The sequence below is a fragment of the Bacillus rossius genome, chromosome 13 (genome assembly GCF_032445375.1).
Source record: "Bacillus rossius redtenbacheri isolate Brsri chromosome 13, Brsri_v3, whole genome shotgun sequence".
NCBI lineage: Eukaryota > Metazoa > Arthropoda > Insecta > Phasmatodea > Bacillidae > Bacillus > Bacillus rossius.
Genome location: NC_086340.1, coordinates 3,247,163 through 3,268,094, shown reverse-complemented (window position 1 = coordinate 3,268,094; position 20,932 = coordinate 3,247,163). Strand labels below are relative to the sequence as shown.

General features: G+C 40.3%; 1 protein-coding gene across 1 annotated transcript in view; it reads left to right on the top strand.

Annotated features, from left to right (window-relative positions):
- LOC134538582 (uncharacterized) overlaps nt 1–20,932 on the top strand; it is a 76,407-nt gene that overhangs the window by 43,554 nt on the left and 11,921 nt on the right. Inside the window, exons 21-30 of the mRNA XM_063380007.1 lie at nt 1,318–1,389; nt 6,325–6,453; nt 7,679–8,622; nt 10,905–11,097; nt 12,397–12,534; nt 15,271–15,414; nt 15,679–15,753; nt 16,842–17,205; nt 18,098–18,187; nt 18,702–18,805. Coding sequence (XP_063236077.1) covers nt 1,318–1,389; nt 6,325–6,453; nt 7,679–8,622; nt 10,905–11,097; nt 12,397–12,534; nt 15,271–15,414; nt 15,679–15,753; nt 16,842–17,205; nt 18,098–18,187; nt 18,702–18,805 — 2,253 coding nt within the window. The remainder of the gene's footprint in view (nt 1–1,317; nt 1,390–6,324; nt 6,454–7,678; nt 8,623–10,904; nt 11,098–12,396; nt 12,535–15,270; nt 15,415–15,678; nt 15,754–16,841; nt 17,206–18,097; nt 18,188–18,701; nt 18,806–20,932) is intronic.

Here is a 20,932-nt window from a genome sequence, read left to right as displayed (position 1 = left end):
AAAGCTTTGCAACAAATGTGGAGCTTCACAGTGCTTTGCATCAAAACCAAAGCTTCAAATAAAACAAATAGCAATTTTTTTTGTTAAAGTCCTATCAAATATTAAAGAGAGCTTTGATTGATTCTCTTAGTCAAAGCCTTGCACAAGTCTATTTTAAAGTGGGGAATGGTTAGCATAGGTACACACAGGTTGGGACTTAACCTCTGTTTCACGTCATTACATTTTACCTTCATTTCTATTATTTAAGGGCTATTTTAATTTATTTTAACACGATACCTTCTTGGCATTTGTTGTTTGCTATATGTTTTCAACAGATATTCACTAAGTGTGATTTTTTTTTACACCTTTTGTATTAAACTTGGTGACTATCTGTTGAATATATTTGTTACATAACTACAAATGCAAGAGGTGCATTGTATTAAGAATTACATGAATGACCCTTAAGCAGTAGTATTGATTAGAAATAAAAATATTTATCATAGAACATGAGCCGTAGACTTAATAGTGAACATTAGTTATTTCATAGAACCTACTAAAATTGTTTTCTTTGCAATTGTTTATGAACAAAATCATCATTAAAATACCTTAAGGTTATGCTTTAAAAATTTTTTAAATTTATTTTTATGTTTGTGTTGTTAAGTGTATTGTTATTGATATAATTATTTCTCGTTAAGCTTTGTTTTTGTACAGGTGAGTCACCAGCACGTTATTTGGTAGTTTTATGGAAGGGGCCTGGTTGCTGACACATGCTGATGTGTAGTGCCGTTGAGTGGAGAGGGATAAGTGATGAACAATGAGCAGTGTTGAATTGTAATAGGTGCCAGCTGTGATTTTTTAATTGTGTCATATCAAAAATGGACATGGGGTACTAGTGGTTTTAAATGAAGCCAACAACAAACAAAATGTTTTTATGTACTGCTCTCAAAGTTGTTTGGAAACATTGCCACGTGTTGAGTGTTGAAAAAAGGGCATCGCAAAAGATCTGTCGTTTATTATCATTGAATGTTGCGTGTTGATTTTTTTGGCTGTGTTGTGTGTGGAAGCATGTGGGAACGATAAGGCTGTTTGGGAGTAGCTTTAGAGCTTCACTGGGCTTCCATAGTGTAGCGTGATGTCTGGACGTGTATGTACTGTTTTTGATGTTCATTGGATGTAGTCTCACTCATGTGTTCTCTCAATGTGCTTCTTTCTCTCTGTCTCTTCACCCTCGCCTCACTCCCGGACATCCCTTCTCTTCTCTCTCTGGGTTGCACTTACGCCCCTGTTCGCCGGCATGCTCCCTCGCCCCCGCCCCCCCCCCCCCTCCCCACCCACCAGGTCCGACACGGGTCGCTCACGCGCCAAACGTCGCGCCGGTCTTCCTTCAAAGGGCACCGCCGGCACCACTCGGTAAGGACGCCAGTTCTCTCGTCGTGCTTCCCCCACACGTAGCTTGGAACACACCAGACCGCATGATGCCCCGAGCGACGTCAGGTCACGTCCCGTCCCGGTAGCTGGTCCCTGCGCTCACGTGCCGCTGGCAGCTTGTGTTCGGAGCCACCCCTTCTTGCGTGACAATTAGCTTGTTTCGTTGTTTGAAGTTACTCAGACTTATTTACTACATTTACTCCCAGCTTTTTTCATAGGATCTTCTTCCTCAAATCTTAAAGAGGCCACTCCAGTGTTTCAGAGGCACTACGCAACCCGCATTAACCTCATAAGATTCAATGCTATTTTCATTTTGCTTATAACTAATTAACTAATAAAGATTTCGAAATGATGCTTGCTTGATATGTAAGACAACGGTGCTCTTATCAAAGCCCCTTTCTTCAAAAACGTGCATAAATTATTGTTCAAACCAAGACAATACACTTATGCATATTAGTAAAGATTAGTATAAAACCATAATTTAAGCACGTTTTTGAAGAAAGGGGCTTTGCTAAGAGCATCGTTGTCTTGCATATCAAGCAAGCATCATTTCGAAATCTTTATTAGTTAATTAGTTATAAGCAAAATGAAAATAGCATTGAATCTTATGAGGTTAACGCGGGTTGCGTAGGGCCCTTAAACACTGGAGTGGCCTCTTAAGTCTTAATTTAAAATAATAGAGATTCAAGGGTTCATGGGTTTGACCTAGCCCATTCCTAATATTTTTCGTGTTCAGGATATAAACAGTTTATATTTTTGTTTAAAAATATTTTAACTGTAGATGCAAACATTTCTTTCATATCTTTTGTATAGTTTATAATCTAGCCCATTTCAAATGCACAAGTGCTAGTGTTTGGCTTTCTGAATGTGCTTTCATATATTTTTCTTCTAATCTTTTTCCTCAATTAATCTTTGGAATAGTGATGATTAGAGGATTTGCCTGGCCCATCCCTACGTATAAATAAAGAACTATTTTAGACCAGCAGAATTTATAAGTTTATTCCAAAGTAGTATTTGTTATTTGTTTTTTAATTTTAAAATAGAAAAGGAAAAATTGAGAAGGAAATTAAAAAAAAAAATTTAGATGGTGAAAAATGTTTTACAGCTTTCTCTTATTTCCAGGTGTACTAATTAATATATGTATCATAAATAACTTTTGTATTGTATGAAACTCATCCAAATATTTAGGTGATTCCCACTACCGCAATGTTGGCATTTTTCTTGTGCATGCACCATGCTTTACACACACCCTGTTGCTGATTGCAAGCTTGTTTTAGTTTCGGGCACCGACATGTGCTTCTGCATGAACTAGAGGCACAGCGTCGCTGATGTAGAACATGCTAGCCCGTGAGGAGTCCGTGTTCTGTTATGCCTTTGAATATATATACTGTATAGAAGTCGCCAGCCCAGGTTAAAATTTCTAATACGGTTTGAGGTAGTTGGTTAATTCACCACCGCAATCGCCACCATCTCTAGGGCATCGACTTGTGGTGGTCCCTAGCGGACAAGTGTCGAACTCTTCAAACACCCCTTCCCTCTCCCGTTGAACGACGTTGAGCTGCAGTGAATGATGGATGAGGGGTGCGGGGAATGACTGCGGGCGACAGTGCTGCGCTCTAACGTGTAAATAACAACTAAGACGATACAGGGCGTTACGGCAGCGCACTGCAGCGGTGAAGTTCCCAAGCTGCTCATCATACGCTTCTGAAAAACGTAGAGTAAATCATATCCACTCACGACTTCCATACAGTATATATATATTCAAAGGTTATGCTGTGACTAGGGACAAGATTATATGTTGAACTGCGATGAAACCTAAGTAACACTGCAAAGCATGTCAACAGAACATGTAACATTGAAATGAAAGTTAATACACCATTTAGCACCGAAATGTAACTTAAAAAAAGGAAACAGTTGACAGTTTAACAGCACAAAACTCAATTTAAAAAAAAAATAGTTTTCTTTTTTACTATTGTAAATTCAATGAATGCTTTTCATTTAGCGTGAATTTTTACCAAAATGTATGAACTAAATGGATTGGTAAAAAAATGAATATTACATTGTTTGATTGTGCATCACTTTTCAATAACACATTTTTACATTAATGATGAAACTTTTTTTTCAAACACGCAAACATTTTCAGATTATTTTTTTTTATTTTGCAGAATATTTTTGTTCTAAACATGCTTGTTACTAATGATTTTATTATTTAATTGAATCATGTGTTAGTCAAAATGTCAGAAATTTGGAGAGAAAAGTATTAAGAAGTATTTCAGATTTGTATTTATGGAATAATACACTATTTTTGAAAATGAAATTGGAGTAAAATTAAAACCATAAAATCTTGTTCCTAGCTATGAAACTTCATGTAGTTTGGGTGAGTGAGCATGTGATATTGTCAAATTGTGTATCACTGATAACATTTAGATACTAGCTTCTGTGTATCCCAGAGGTTAATTTGGTGGTTTATAAGTGTTTTCTTCACATACAGTATTGCAGTGTGTGTAGAGATTTAAAAATGGATGTATATATGAATGCCTTGCTTAGATACATTTAGAATTAAGAAACTGCATGGCTTGGGGAAGCTACAACCAGCAGAATGACAAATCTCACTGAGTGTACCGCCAGCTTCGTTTTTATTTCACATGAATTTCCGACAGAAATATGAATTTCTTTAATTTCAGGTTGTGTGTCACATCGGCTGAGGATTCGACACTGCTTAAAATTCGTAAACTATGAAAGCTACAGAGTTGAAGTTAATATATTTAAGTAGAGCTGACTTTGCTCGTGGTCGTTCCGTATGACTCACACGGTTAACAGTTGCAGTGATGATGTAATGAGTGTTGTGGGAAGCTTCAAATTTAAGTTGGTGAGAGCTGTGACTGAAAGCAATAGACAGATTTGCGTGATTAAATGTTGCTCCTGAGTGAGCTCTGAGTGGTGCTAGTCATAATTTTAAAGTTACTAACTTTGGTTTTGCAGCCATTAATTGCAAAATGCCTAAGCAAAAACAGGTTATGTTGGAGAAGAGAAAGAAAACCAGCAAAATCGATTTGCCTGTCAGTTATGGTTTCTGAATTATAGCATCTGCAAAGTACATGTTTTTGGTGTCACAATTTTTCTGGCTGGGCCACCCGACCGTCAAGTAAGACATTCATCGAATTCATATCAAAAAAATAAAGACGCTTCAATTTTGTTAATTTATTTCATACATAACATTACCGTTCAGCTTGATGGAAATTCATGAAACCAACCCCCTTTGAATTTATTATAAATATTTTTATATAACGGAGCAGAACAGTTAGCTTCCCAAACTTTTACTGTCGAGGTGCTTCTGTCCGGAATTTCTAGCACGAAAAATAATGTCACTGAAGGACAGGTCACAAAAATGTTATTTATAGCAACCTTTTGGTAATTTTCATGTAGATTTTTTATGCTTTTCTTCAGTTCCACATTACTTATAAATATTAGGAGATTGTCCACTTAAATCATTGAACATCATCCGTGCAGAGGTTTAAATTTTGTAACATAGAAATTACACATTCCTGAAAATTAATTTTTTTGTGTTTTTCTAATTTCTCTTATTACTAATAAAATGATGCTGTGATGGAGAAAAATTGGAAGAAAAAAATTAATTAAACGGTCCTGAGAAAGTCTTGAATATATTTGCAGGTATTTGTAGACATTGTGTGTTAAGTCAGACTTGGCAGAGCAAACTGAGCTTACAGGTCGGACCTTGCTATACAAGAGATTTAAAAAGGGAACTCATGTTGCTGGCTATAAAGTTTCTTGGAAGCTTTTGGTGTCTTATTTCTCTGAAAGATTGTAGAGTGGTTCTGGAGTAAAATGCTTCCTACTGTAACTCTGCATGCTATTTGGCTGTTGCCCTCCTCTTTTGTTTGTTTCTGTGCTGTTTTGTTTCATTTCCCTCTGAGGTTTTCCTTCACATTATTTTCTCTCTCTTGTATTTGTATGGTATTGTAGTGGTAGCAGTTTTTCTGTAGTACAATGCGTTGTGTGGCAGTTGTTATCTTTCAGCAGCATGCCTTTCAGGATAAACTGCAGTGCTGTCTTCATAATCATGTGCTGGGGTTGCCAGATGTTAAAAAATAATAAAAGATGATGCTCGCTAGTATTTTTATGTTGTTTCTGCTATGTTGGCTAAAAGTCTCAGAAGAGTTGTGTAGAATTATGGAGCTGGGAAACATCAGCTGGTTGTAAATAATAATTGTAATTCAATAGTAAAATGTGAGAGATATCGTGTTCTTACTCATTAGTAAAAAAAAAACTTGCATGTTTGAAGATTTCTGGTGGGAAATGTGAGTACAGTTCAAATCAGCTGATGCAATTACTATTTGACAAATAATCATTTAATGTTCCAATTACATTAGTTGATATGAAACGAACTTAATGTTAAGAACATACTGTAAAATAAAACATAATTTTCAGCTTTCATGTGGTGCAAACAATGATAAGATTTAATTTACCTAAATAAGAATGAACTGATTTAATGCAGTTTTTTGGACATACGCCATTGCAGCTTTGCACTGTTTGGTCATGGAAAAATTCTTAAGATAAAAATATGATGATAAAAAATTCACACTTTTCATATTTATATTTATATTTTAAGAATTTTTCCATGACACAGTGCAAAATTGCAATGGCATATGTCCAAAAAAACTGCATTAAATCAAAATTCCCCATTGCATGAATCATTTAAAGAACGTAAGAATGAACTATTCTTCGATCAGTATTTTCGTCGTTAAAATGTTGTGGTCTTCAATTTCGCAAAAATCTCTCGAGTTGCCCTGAAGCTTTGCCTGTGTTTGGTGGTCAGTACGAACACTGGCTTGCGTCCTGTGGAGATGAACTGCCGGAGCGGACGGGGGTGAAGCAGGGGCGTCGTGGCTTGTGCAGCGGGACGAGACTGCGACCGTGTCGAAGCTGATCGACCCGGGGGAGCGGGAGCGGGTGTCCGTGTCGGGTCCCAGCAGCCCCATGCACGTCTTCACGCAGCACCCCCTGGCCGGGATACCCGCGCCCGCGGTGAGGCACGCACATTTCATACTGCTTCTTTCATGAGAGGAAAGCATTTTGGTTGAGGTTAATTTTTTAAAATAAACATAACATGTTGTTTCGTATAAACTAGTCTACAAATGATGTTAGGAGGTAATTTAACTTTGAGTTGTTGGTGACACTGACTGTGGAAGAATACCGTTACCAGGCACCATTTTCTGACTGTTTGGTTTGTGTTTTTAGAGAGTTAGTTATGTGCGGAACTTTGGAGTAACTTCGGTGGTTGGTTGAAGATTACCGGGAACAATGGGTGTGCCGTGCACACAATATGTGTTGTGGGATGTAGGACTGGTGCGGTGACGTGTGTACGGACAATTCCGTGGACTTATATCAGTTGCAATTACTTGCGTGGTCCTCCGGTGGAAGCATGGATTCAACTTTGAACCTATGAGAACAAGGGAGCGGTACGGTTCGATGGTAAACACATGTTGCATGGAAAGTACATTTAATTAAAAAGTAGAGTACATGAAATCACACCAAACAATTTAAATTAATTAGTCATGCAACACAATCATATTTCGTTCAACTTACGATAGAAAACCGAAAACCGTGACCCTAACGTGAGCTGGAGCTAAAGTAGCTGTACCCATAACAATCACCGTAGTACACACTAACCATGAGTAACTCTTCATCCATATGCCGTACATAGACACAAGGGCCCTAGTGTGGATAGGGATGTGTACACTTGAAACAATAGTGACTTAAGTACTGTCATATAAAAGACTTGACATATTCTATAGTTTGCAACCTTAAATTCTTTAAATTTTGCATGAAATTCTTGTTCTATATCCCAAGAAAATATGGGAATATTTTTGCTGTTGCCAGCATTTGAAAGAAACACAATTTTAATAATGCCTTTAAGATATGTTGTTTTTCATAAAATATAAGAAAAAAATGCAGTGTTTTTTTTTGTGTGTGTATTCAGCATGTGTTGTTAAAATTAATGTATAAGCTAGAAAAAAGGTTCCATTTAAAAAAAAAAATACAAACCATAACAACACATACATTTTTACAGTAAATCTTGATTTTAGGAAGAATCCAGAGCCATGGACAAAGTCTTGAACCAAAAAACTTGAAACAGATTTATTGTGAGGCAAGTTGTGACTTGATCATTTTAAGAATTCTGTAAGTGAGGATTGTACTGTAAGTGTTGGCTTGTGTAAGTAACAACTGCTGTGTGGTGTCCCGCGACCAGGTGCGCAAGGTGTCCCGGTTCGTGATCAGCAGCGTGAGCGACCAGAGCTCTCTACCGGCGAGCCCCGCCCCGGAGACGGACGACAAGTGCTCGTCCGTGTTCACGGCCTTCAAGAGCGCTCTGTCGTCCAAGGTGGGCGGTGCCCTGGAGATGGCCTCCAGGCTCCTGAGCGACGGCCCCGAGGTGGTCCCGGACGAAGGGCAGGTCGGCCCCGCGGAGTCCTTGAAGGTGACGACCACCAGGAACGTGTCCAGGTTCATCGTGAGCCCCGTGCCGGCGATGGCCGCAGCTGAGAGCGCGGAGAGGGAGGCGGAGGGGGTCGCCAGCGTGGTGGCGGAGGTGGCCACCGTCACGGAGACCTTGGAAGTGAAGAGACACGAGGGAACAAGCGAGTTGACCCCCGGCGTGGGCGAGGCAGGGGTCGCGGAGACGACGACCGTCGCGGAAGGAAGTCCGATCGCGGACGCCGCCGGTGTGTTGGCGGATCTCGTGGTGACTGCCGGCCCTGGCGAGAGCGACGTGGCTCCGCCCGAGTCTGCCGCTTCCGCGGTCGTTCGAGAAGCTGTCGCCGCGTCCGCGCCGGACGAGCACGCCACGAACGGATCGTCGTCGTCGTCGAACGACGTGACGATCACGGAGGTGGTCGGGAAGGGGGAGGCGATCCCGGAGTTGGGGGACTGCCTGCCGGAGGGACCGGAGGTGCTCGGAGCGGAGGACTCCCTGAGCCAGCTGACGACCAGCGACGTGGACGACGAAGGCGACGACGACGACGAGGGAGTGGAGTTCCCGATGCCGGGGCCGGGGGGAGGCACCACTCCGGTCCTGGACGGCACCCCGGAGAGCACCGTGACGGCGGGCAGCGGGGAGCAGGCGGAGCTGTCGGACCAGGCCCACCCGCGCCTGTCGCAGCAGAGCTCCCTGGAGCGGGCGGCTGCCGAGGCAGGGTACGCACCTTTCAGTTCGTTGCACTCTTCTAGCTCTTCGTCCTCTTCCTCGGCCACAACAAGACATTGGGAGGGTCAGACATACGCGATAATGAATCGGCAGTGCTATTTTCCTTAACTTTAATGTGCTTGATCTTAAAGCTAAAACGCCCCCAACCGGCCTATTTTACACAGTTGACACAGGTGGGAAAAGATCCAAGTGAGAGTTATCAGTCCACAACCTAAAAGTATCCTGCTCTAAAAAATCTTGAAACCTCTCTACAGCAATAAATAATACATGCCACCGCTTCCTTCTCATGTATACCATACTTCTGTTGGTGCTGGTTCGTACATTACCGGTTGTAAACCCTGCTCAGTTTTTTTTTTTTGCATCCTGCATAAGGATGGTTTGTTAAGCATGGCTTCAGGCATCTACTTGCACTACAAATTTATGATCAAAATTTGATAACACTTGATGGGCGTGTGTGAAATGCATAATTTAGTTTCTCAAAGGCTTTATTTTGTTCTTAACCAATTAAAACTTACTCCTTTCCATTTTAACTTGTTGAGAGGGGCACAAAGATTAGCATATTCAGGAATGAAACTGCAAAATAGCCAAGCATGCCCTAAAAATTGCATTACTCCTTTGACGTTTTCAGGGCGGGAAAAATTCCTATAGGCACTATCTTCATAGGATCCATCTCATGTCTCCCTCACCAGTGATAAACCCAAGAAATTTTATTTCCTTTTCAGACCAGCAAACATTTTCAGGATTAATAGTGAAACCTGCATCTCTCAATTTACTTAACACCATTCTTACATCTCCATATGCTCTTCAAAGTTGTCCGAGAACACACAGATATCATTCAAGAAACTCATCATGAATTTGTTTTGATAATACTAAAAAAATATGGCTCAAATTCCTATAAAAACATTGTGCACCAGAGTTAACCCCAAAGGGCACCCGTTTCCATTCAAAATGTTCCCAAGGGGTAACAATACCAGTATATTTACGACTCTCGCGCTCCAGGACACACTGATGAGACACGCATTAAGATAGAAAACTCTAAAATATTTAGCTTGGCCCAAATATTGGAAGACAGTTTTAATTTCTGGCATGGGGAATGGATATAGCTTGATTTTATCATTCAAAAAACGGTAATCCAAAACTAAACAGAATTTCCCCAGTTTCTTTTTCTTCATGAGAAATACAGGACAAGCATACACTGATTTAGATGCGGTTGTAATGTCTTCCTGTTCCAACTTGCGTATAATCTGCTGAAAACCTCTTATTTTGGGCAGGGAGCACTGATAAGGGGTACATTTAATCTTGTTCGTCCAGACTCCCAACTTCACGTAGTCTTTTTCCCTATTCCCTGTTCAGGCCAGGGACTCTCCACTGTCTCAACTCTAGCAAATCATTAGGTAGCGGCAGAGTTCTGTTATGAAGCCCCAGAGGAAAAAAATTTCATGACGTTGTCAGGTGATCGTAGAGGCCAGCGAAAAATAGCTCTGTCGTCTCGACCATTACTGCCAATCCAGCGGTCAGGGACTTGGACGTTCAACCACTCTCGTACAAAGATATTCCAATGGGGAGGGCTGAAATCACAGGTTCACTCTTAGCAAATTGAGCAGAACACAAAAAACTCTCCTCGCTCAGGAGTTTGCCATTGTACGTAGGTGGCGCCGAAAGCGAGAAAACAACAGCAGCAGTACTCAATGCTAGCTCTTATCTGAAACTGTTTGAGTTACTCTTTTGATTATGACCTTGAACGAAAACTTTGAAACACCTCACAGTTGATACTATTAAAATTCATAACTGGGACATTCTTTCACGGACCTACCGAATCATCCTTACCGATTGGGCAGACTTGTCATCCAGTATTCGAATTTGTAACTTGTTTTGTGGAAGTGGCTTGTACTGGCTTGGGACGGGTTCAGTGGCGTAGCTAAGGTGACTGGCGCCCCTGGCCAGACTTGAAAATGGCGCCCCCTCTCGGATTAAAGCAGAGGGGGACGGGGGAGCGTTCAGTAACCGCGAATCCGTCGCGGCAGCGTCCCCCCCCCCCCCCCCCCCCCCCCCCCCCGCCTTGCTCAGGCGTCCCTGGCGGGGACCATCCCTGCCGCCCGCCTGCCACGCCACTGGATTGAAACACCTTACAGTTGATGCTATTAAAATTTATTTCTGGGACATTCTTTCACGGACATGCTGAATCATCCTGTCCAGTATTGGAGGTTGTGACTCGCTCGTGGAAGTGGCGTGGACCGGCGTGGGGACGGGCGCCGTGTGTGTGTGTCCCCAGGCTGGGGCCGCAGACGATCGCGGACCTGCACAGCAAGCTGCGCAAGCTGACCTCGCAGCCCTCGGACATGGTGCTGGGCGGCACGCCCCCCTCCCACCCGGCCACGCCCCACGTGCAGCAGAGCTACGAGGCCTACATGGAGACCCTGCAGCGCAAGCTGGCCTCCATCTCCATGACGGGCGGCCAGCCCCTGGTGAGCCCCTGTCCGCCCCCGCACCTTCGCTTGCTTCATCTAGTGTCGGGAAGTGATTCGAACACATAAGTGATTGGTAGAGACCGGAAAAATTCGCGGTTTCGATGGCCTTCAGGATGGACTGCACATTCCCCTGTACACTCGGGCAAATAACGCAAGTTCATTGGCTGCCGACTTGTAAGTCGTCTCAATTGGTCTGTCTGTGATTCGATCCTTCTTTGGTTGAGGGTTTATGATTGGTTGAGATGCGTCCAGATGAAAAGTAAGCCAATGTCAAAATCATCTAAGACGTATATGTATTTGAATTCTAGCCTATCGCCTAATGAATCCGCGAATTTTTCGGGTCTCCAGATCACTCGAATCTCAAATTTTCTCTAAAATCCGTATCTCAAATTTGAATCCCGGAGAGTACTTCATACATACCCCCTTGATTCCAAATCTAGATCTCAAGGGTCTAAAACCAAATAATGTACGAGGGTTGAAAAAATATTAACTATAGTGTTGAAACATCTTAACTGCTTACATAAATTCAAAGTGAAGTAAAATACTTTTAAGTTTTCACTCACATAACATACGATGTTGTTCGCTGTTGGAAAAAAAACATGAGTTTTGGGGTTCATCAAAATTAAGTTAAATTTCAATGCATTTTCTTTGTGGCTGTCAAGTATTGCAACAGCCTTTTATTTTATTGTAATGCATTATTTTTCAATGGGTTTTAGTTATATGTTTTTGTATTGTGAAATCTTTTTTTTTTCTTTCGTAATACTACAGACTTGGCGATATATAGATTTAAAAAAAATGTTTCAAATCACAACCAAAAACAGATTGTATGCATTAATGCACAAAATAAAACACATTCGATGTGTACATCAAAATAAATGGAACAATTTCTGTGTTAAAAGTTTTTTTTTTTTAAATTAGGCAGACAAACTTATATTTTGCCAATTGAACGTGATTGATTATTTATTTGTGGCTTGAAAGTATTAGAGCATATCTAATATTAGCTATTTTGAGCTGTGCAGTTTCCAGTAGGGGGTTATCCGTCTGGACGTTGGAATCGGGCGTTCAGGGTGCTTCATGCGTGGCTAGCGAATGTTGTAACAGATGTGGCAGAAATGTTTGAGAGAGGGGGGTGTTCACACCGCTCACATATAAACTGTTACATTGTGTTGTCTTTCTTCTAAGTGGTTCATTGACAAGAGACACTCGTGGTAACGCAGAGTTTCAATACTAATTGCATTTTGACTGGTGCTTGCCTGAGGGTTGTTGTGTGTTGTAACACGGTTGGCATCCCTGTAGGGCCCCCTCTCCCCCCAAAGCACCCTGCATAGTGCCTCGGTTGCCAGTCCCCTCCTCCTGGAGCTGATCGGGGTCGCAGTTGCCCGGCCGGCCGAGGACCGAGCCCCGTGCGCCGCGGAACTAGCGCCCGTCTCCACGGTAACGCGCACGCTCAGCTTGCTTACACGCCGCGCGGCTCATGGCTATCACTCCATCTCGCTGCTGACTGCACCATGTACTACACACGCGTTGGTGCAGACTACACCACCACAGGACAGCACGTCGAACAGAAAAAAACAAACAACTTTTCCCTCATATTGTGAATATGATCAGTCTCAAAGTCCATTAATAATTTTGCTATCTATACTGATAAAGCTTTTCCAAACATTAAGTGCATCAAATACTTCAGAAAGAAAAAAAAGTTTTGTGATGTACAAGAAATAAACTAATTAAATTATGTACTAAAATTCATTCCACTGCTTCAGTGATAAATAATTAAATAGTTATGGTGGTATCACAGACACACACATTTATTGCATGATTATTTTTCACAAAATTGTCCAAGCTACTGATGTGTGTGAGAGAGAGAGAATGGAAGCGGGAGAGGAAGAGAGAATGGGGGTGAGAGAGAGGCAGACAACGCACAACCGGGACTGCGCAAGCGATAACAAAGAAAGCGTTGTCACGGCACTTAATCTTCTTGGCTTCTCGGGCGTGCTGTGTAGTTGCAGCCCACGTCTAATAAATTGTCACTTTAATGAAAAATCCTTTCGTTTGTATGTTGAAATGTCATTTTTACTTTAGAGCTTTTTAAAAGTTACAGTTGTACCACACATTTCACCGTGGCAGCAAGTTGTCAAATATTATTTTTTTGAAAATCTTGTTTTTTTTTTTTCGAAAGGCGTTTGTTGTTAAAATAACTTTAGGATTTGTTTTCAAAACTTGTCAATTTTTTGCCAGATACTTGGTATGAAAATGGCATATTTTGACTTGCACGTTTCGGTGGCGTAGAGTTTGAGTCAGTCCAAAATATTTATTACGACTCCCCCTCTGTTACAACCATATTCCCGGGAACTATAAGGGTTGTAACAACAGGGTTAACCATTAAAGTACAATTAGGAACACACATTATATGTTTTGATACATTAATCATAAAAGCATATGCGTTTAGGTAGCCTTTACATGGATGAATGAATTTAAACACAGGCATTGATCTTTGAATTGAATCACATGTTATGGTGCATGAATCAAAATACACATACATTGATGCATGGATCAAAGCGCACGTGCATTGAAGCATGAATCATAACATCCAGTGATGTGCAAATTGCATCTAGTGCGGTATGTGCTAATCTAATTATTTCCTATGCAATGATACATAAACATAAACAATTTCTTGGTTCATAATTTTTAAATTTATTTATGTGTTGAAGCTGGAATCTGATCATTCTGTAGTTGATAAGTGTAGGGGTGAATGTCCAATTTTGAGCAGGACATAGACCCTTTTGCTTCTCAGCAGCAGAATATTAATGTGTTGTTGCACAATATGAACACATGATGTGTGTCAATGCACGAATAGGAACATTTTCTATGCATATCGAACACTAAATGATGTACATTTTATAACGTTGGTTTTGTGGAGTTGCACAAAATTGGAATATATTTATTGTTTAGGCCAATTCATAGAGTAACACTTCGTTTTGGTAAAGTTTTAATCTACTATCTATTTTAAATTATCCTACTCAGTGCAATATTTGTAGTCATATCCATGTTGGTTGGGTGGGGGGGGGGGGGGGAACCAAAGGAAAAACATTTTGTGTCATGTCTTTGAAAATAAAATAAATTTTGTATGAAAAAAAGACAGTTTTTGATTTAAGAACTTTTTGAAGGGCTAGAAAATTTTCTAATTAGAATGTTCTAATAAGTCTGTTGGAAAGAAAGTTCATATTCAATTTGGAAGTGATACCACAGAAGATAATTTGAATTCATGGATTTATATAAATAAGTTACTGTTTAATAATTTTTATAATAAATATTACACTAAGAAGAATGTATATAATTAGTATAATTATTGATATAAAAGACTTGATAGTCATACTTCCTGCGATGAGCTGATGGTGTACAACATGGATTTTAATTTCTATCATCGAGGATGATGGTTTTACAAAGACCTTCTACAGCTACAATCTCTATGTTGTATCACTGCTGTGCAAGTACTAACTCAGCAGCAAATATCAACTTCAGACGAATCATCTCTTCGTAGACAGTTTGCAACTTCTACCTGGATTTGAAAACGCTAAAATAATATCCTTCTGCGTGTTTGACGAAAGCATGTTCGCAGCTCCAAACGCAATGTTAATTTATTGTAAAGGAATTGTGTAAAAGGGTTGGTTATAATCGCTCAACTGGTAGAAGCATTCCAATTATAACCGATGCTTCTATTTTCAATGTTACTGCAGTTATAACGTACATATTTCCTAACTTCATTTGTTCTCTATGATCTTCAGAAAAAGGTAAGACGAACAGTCACAATCATAGCGGCATTTGGGTTGTGTCATTTCTAGTTATGTTATCTTAGGTTGGCTTATGTCATCTTAGGTTAGGTTGAAGGGGAAAATTTTATACTAAATAGATAAAAAAATATAAAAAGTTTCAAATTACAACCATAAACGGATCCTATCTAATAATGCACAAATGAAACACATTCTATGTGTAAATCAAAATGAATGGAACAATTATTTCTGTGTAGTGTTAAGAAGTACAACTAGTAAATTTATTATAAATGTTGAAAGTTTTTTTTCTTTCTTTTAAATTACAATGTATATTTTTCCAACCTTATGAATATTTATTTGTGGCTTGTTTGAGGCAGTAGGTATTTATTTATTCCCCTTGCAGGTTGTAGTACCTGTTGCTGGGAGCAACGGCACGAACAGCAGCGGTGTGCTGTCGCCGAGTCTCTCGGTCGTCGACGACGACTGCGAAGGGCAGGTCCCCAACTTGCGCTCCATGGCCATCGACCTCCTCAACTTGGAGCAGGCGGTGAGACGCGTGGCTTCCAGCGCCTGGCATCACGTGCCCAACGTCGCAGTTCTAGGCGTAGGCTGGGCCGCGTCCCGAAAGATTAATGCTAACGCATGTGATTGCAGAGAGTTTCCTTCTGAGTAAACTGAATGTGTGGTCCATAGATCCATTGGCTTTTTTTTTTTAAATTATAAATAGCACATCTAAAAAATATGTCAGTGTACATTTTTTTGATACGTAGTCCATTAAACTTTATTCTGTTCTGTTTGATCGCTATTGTAGGAGCAGGCGATTATCAACAGCAGCAAGGAGATGGATCTGGGAGCCAGCACAGTGAAAAGCGAGCCAAAAGATAAGGTAAGTTACGGTGGATTGCAGGCTGTCGCTGTGAAGCCGCGTCACAGTAGAAGATTTTACCGTCGTCTCAATTTATGACAAGATCTAAATATCAGTACAGACTACCACCGTGGCTCGGCTAAAACTCGACAGCCGAGATAGTTCGTAATATATAAGTTAACTTTGCTTTCTTGGTTGGTATGAGTGGGTGACTGTGGAATACTTTGTTAACAAATAATGAAGTCACGTAGTGAAGATAAAGTCACTTACTGTGGGTGAATTTAATTAAAACATTTGTTTTGTTTCAACACCCATCTCTTATTATATATATATATATATATTTTTTTTAACCCTTTAACTGCTACGGTCGAGTTAACTCACGCTTTAACATGCACACCAGTACGATGGTCGAGATAACTTGGGACACACGTTGTTACACTGCTGCGGCTGTAGATTATACTTGCATTCATTTCTTTGGTCCTGGATGCCATAGAGGTAAAGTTAGATGTTAGCGACATCTATGTTCCACTCTTTAAAACATTCTTTTGGTTCACTTTCTCAGAAATAGAGCACAACAGCAGCATTTTCTTGTCAGTGTGCTCACACCTAGCTTGCGCGTTAGAATGTTTGCTCCTGTGGCTGTCTGGTAAACTTATAGTAAATGCAAGTGCTGTTTGTTCACTTTTTCCCCAGTAGGGAGACATTCTGCTCGCTGAGCGGGAAAATTATTGCGATCAGGAGTACAGGTAGACTAGTGGTGACAATACAGCATGGCAACAAAAAAGACGTGCAGGTATTTTGCAGTGTAATAATGTTACAAATTACTTGAATGAATTAGGATTGGATCTTTTTTTTAGTTTAGAAATTGAAAACAGCGATTTGGAAGGTGAAACAAGTGATAGTGATAACGAAAATGTAAAAAGTGTAAGGTCATATGTAAAAAAAAATTAAAACTACTTGTGTGCGGTGCTAAACCTTTAGTTCGTGATTTTGATATAAGTACTGCAGGCAACACAGGGTGTATCACCTCGGAACCCACAGAGATCAAATTTTTTTGTGTTGTTTTCTCACAAACGAGTCTCGCTAAGTGAGAGATGCTCTGTGGGCAGGCCGTCTCCATCCCATTGGCGCCACAGTTGGCAGCCCTTCACGCAGCCTCGGCCGCCAACAGCGTGAACACGACCTCGGACGAGGCAGCGACCACGTTCCGCGGTGAGGCGGAGGCCCCGAAGACCAGGAGGGTCTCCAGGTTCCAGGTCAGCACGGTCGTGGAAGACAAGCCCGCCGTGCCAGCCGTGCCAGCCGTGCCAGCAGACACGGCCGCAGATGATCCGCCGGCCGCCCCCGACAAGCTGGAACCGGCGGACGACCCTGCGAAACTCAAATCTGCAGACGACTCTGAAAAAAACGTGGAGAAAGTGCAGAAACCTGACGAAGCAAAATCGGAAGATGGTCAAACTTCGAAAAGAAAAGGTATAGTGCAAACGGATGAAACACATTAATTTTTGCATGTTTGTGGCAGTTCGGCCAGAATTATAACAGCCAGTTCCGATATCTGTTGGTTATCAATGCCACGCATCTAGCCAAGTGAGTTACTGCTGAGGGCGGCGGTAAGGTGACTGTCTTGGGTCTCGCCACAGGACAACTGGGTGGCTTCCCCCCTCCAGAGATCTGTTGCGATTAGGTATAAGGTCGGGCCTATCAGGCGCGTGGTGCGGCATGCTGGGGTTGGCATTCCTGACTAACCACCCTGTCCTCAGTTTTCTCTTGAGTACTTCAAGTCCTGCTGAGCTTACCAAACTCTTTTATGGGTTGCTGTACATGTTATTAAACAAAAAAATAAGCATAAAATGTGCAACCCGTACGTGGATAATCGGGGTAACTGGTACTTGTAGAACTTCAAATGTGTCTGATGCGTATCCTGCCTACCATATTTGTTACGTCACTTTTACTTGTTACATTTAATTTTGCTTGCGTTTAATCTCTGGGGTGTAGTAAAATTATAATCTTTCCCTAAGAATTGGATCCATAACTTGGGTCACCCGTTACTTATCCTAGCATGAGTTGACAGTTTGTGGGAGCCATGTGTGTTTGTGTTGGTAGCCAGCCCTGCTGCAGCAGCTCATTCATGTGTTTGGTTTTGCAGTGTATATGCTGTTAATATTAACTCGACTTTGGGTTCTGTTTTCTCAGTAATCCACCATTTCTACCAGTCTACTTAACCCATGATGATCTTGCTTTTCATTTTAGAACCTACATTGCCAAGGAAGATCTTGTTTGACTACGTGTGTGTTTACTATTTTATATGTTGTATTTGTATGCAAGGATAAACTATAATATTTATTCTCGCTCTGGTTGATTTTAGACTCCAGTTCTGGCACAGTCACGGTGAGGAAAGGGCGTTTCAGCGTGGTCACGCACGTAGAAGAGAGACCTGCACATCGAACAAAGAATGGTAACCTACAGAAATTTGATTTTTATTTCCACCAATTTTAGTTGTATCCTTAAATAATCCAGCATAAGTGTAGGTAGGAAAAAAAATATATATTTTAGGTTTTCATTATCAGTATATTTTTTGACGTGATAATGTCTCATAAATCGATGAACAATGGCTGCTCGCACGAAAAAGCATGACTCATTGTCATGTTCCCGCCTGAGCCGAGCGTGCAAGAACCGGCCAAACCACCATGCGAGAAAATCTTGTATAATATCAAACAGGTTAAGGCGGGCGTTTTAACTAATTGTTCGTGATTATATTTAAACAGTGATTATATTTAAACAAATTATTATAAATTACCTAAATTTGCAAAAAAACTTTAAATAATATTTGAAAATTAAAAAAGTATGCAATTTTTCATGAATGTTTTCTTATGGCGTTATCACGTAAAATGATCGTGCGTAAACCGACTTGTACAGACAACTCCCGGTAAGCGTCCCGAGTGCGTAGTGCGAGCTGGTGTTGGTTCCAGGGGGCGGCGGCCGGGACAGGGAGGGGCGCGACTCCCCCCGGAGGTCCCCCACGAGTCTGCTGCACGTCAGCGTCTGCCCCCCGGCGGCCGAGCAGGAACCACAGGTGACGCCCCGCGGCACGAGCATCCCCAACCCCCTCTGTCTGTGGCTTGCATCTCTTGTGTTCCTCATTCCTTAGTGAGCATCACGCATCCTAGTATTCATTTAGGAAACCGATGTGTGGAACATTCATTTACACAAGTGCCATACCTAATGTTTCAGTAAATGAAGAGACTGCTGTTTTATTTGCAACACTTTGGAGACAGTTATTAGACTCGGAGGTGTCAAAAAACCTACAAATATTGTTTTAAACATTTATGTGATTATTTTTACTTGCATGAAAATTACTGTAAAATATTTTTTATTACTACTCACGCCTAATTAATTTTCATAGCTAAAAGATATGTTTTGTCATCATATTATTTCTATTGTGCTAATGATATCCAGTCAGCTGAAGGCAAAGACATAACCTCTACAAAAAAAGCATATTCGTCCACGTCAGTTTACGGCCAATGTTAAATTTAATATTAACATTGAATAGTCAGACAGTGTAAATTGTTGGCCAGTGATTAGTGTAAAGGGATTTTTACAATCTAATTCTTATTATTGGGATTGATATTTTATAAATTTTAAAAGAATTAAGTTGTGTAACATGTACACTAGTATGTGTGTTTCATTATTTTTTTTATTTTTAAGTAGTGCTAGTGATTCTGTACATCCATGGTAGCTGAAGTTTTTACAAAAGATGGCCTAAGTTGAAACTTTCACAAACACTTAAAACAAATAAATAATTAAATAACTTCTAAAAATGTTTGCTGAAAATTGCTTGTAAGTGTTTTAAATTTTGATATTATGTACGAATTTAATTGGGCAATCTTTACTGAAGAAAAATATCAAGTGGAACTTTTACCTAGATTAATTTTTTAGTTCTTTCACGAAAACAAAACACTGAATGCCATTACAAAATGTTCACAACAGGTCCACACTGTCTTCATAGCAGCATAAACAAATTTTCCATGCAGAAAATGTTAATTTTTATTAATTTTTATGATTATTCGCACATCCTTTACATCTCACAAATAAGTCCTGAAGTCGCTGGGTGTCGACGATACAAGCCAAGAACAAATGTGTTCTTAGGATGGCCGTTAAAAGATTGCTTAAGCCCCATCATAGGCTGTGTGCTGACGACTGTGGTCACAGGAATTCCAATTAAACACGTCCGAAGTAAAAGGTTAATTAACGTTACAGCCCAGACCACATCATTAAAGTTTGTTACTTAGTACGTTATTTTTTTGGCATGAGCCATTGACAAACACAACCCGCAAAGTTATTTCATATTGGCTGGTGAAAAAACATGATAAAATTATGGTCTCTCAAAATAAGTAATGCTAATTGGAAGCAATAGAAATTCTCAGTACTGAAAAAAAAATCCAAAAAACGTTTTGACGCCATAGCGCGTTACTGTCTCTCTTCCTTTCTTTCACTTACACAATGCCAAATGTTCTAGAAATGTAATGAAAGCTTCTAAATAACTCCAAATGTAAAATACAGGCATTAAAACAACATTGAAAGTAAATAACACACTAAAAATTGCCTTTGCACAAATAATAGCAAACAAAGCGATGACCTGTAGAAACCTAGATCAACTGCTTTTATTAATAAAATAATTAATTCGTCAGAGTTACTCACAATAATATTCATGTCAATAAAAAACTAATACCAAACTATGTAACGATAACCTTGAAGCTAATCCCTCTAATATTAATACCTCTCAAAAATACTTGTGAAAGCTGGGGATGGCAGCGACATGCAGTGCTACAAAGACATGTTGACAGGACAGTCACGGTGAAATATGTGTTGTCATTTTCCAGTTGTAGCTTGCATATTTTGTATCATTTAAGTGCAATTAATTAGTGAATATATGCGACACAATTATGAGTAGTATACCGAGTTCAAAATTTCTTGTGAAGAGTGGTAACTTTTTTTTTTCCTTTGTATTGCATACCATAAATATTCTTTTTTTGTAAAAAATTTGCAAGACCATAAAAAAATGTTTCGCTATTTTGCAAACACTTAACAGTGAAACCTCGTATTTACGTTCTCACAGTTTTCATAAAGTCTGATTTACTTTACATTTATTTCACTGCTCGAAAGACATATATCTCTTTATTGCCCTTTTAAAAACACTGTA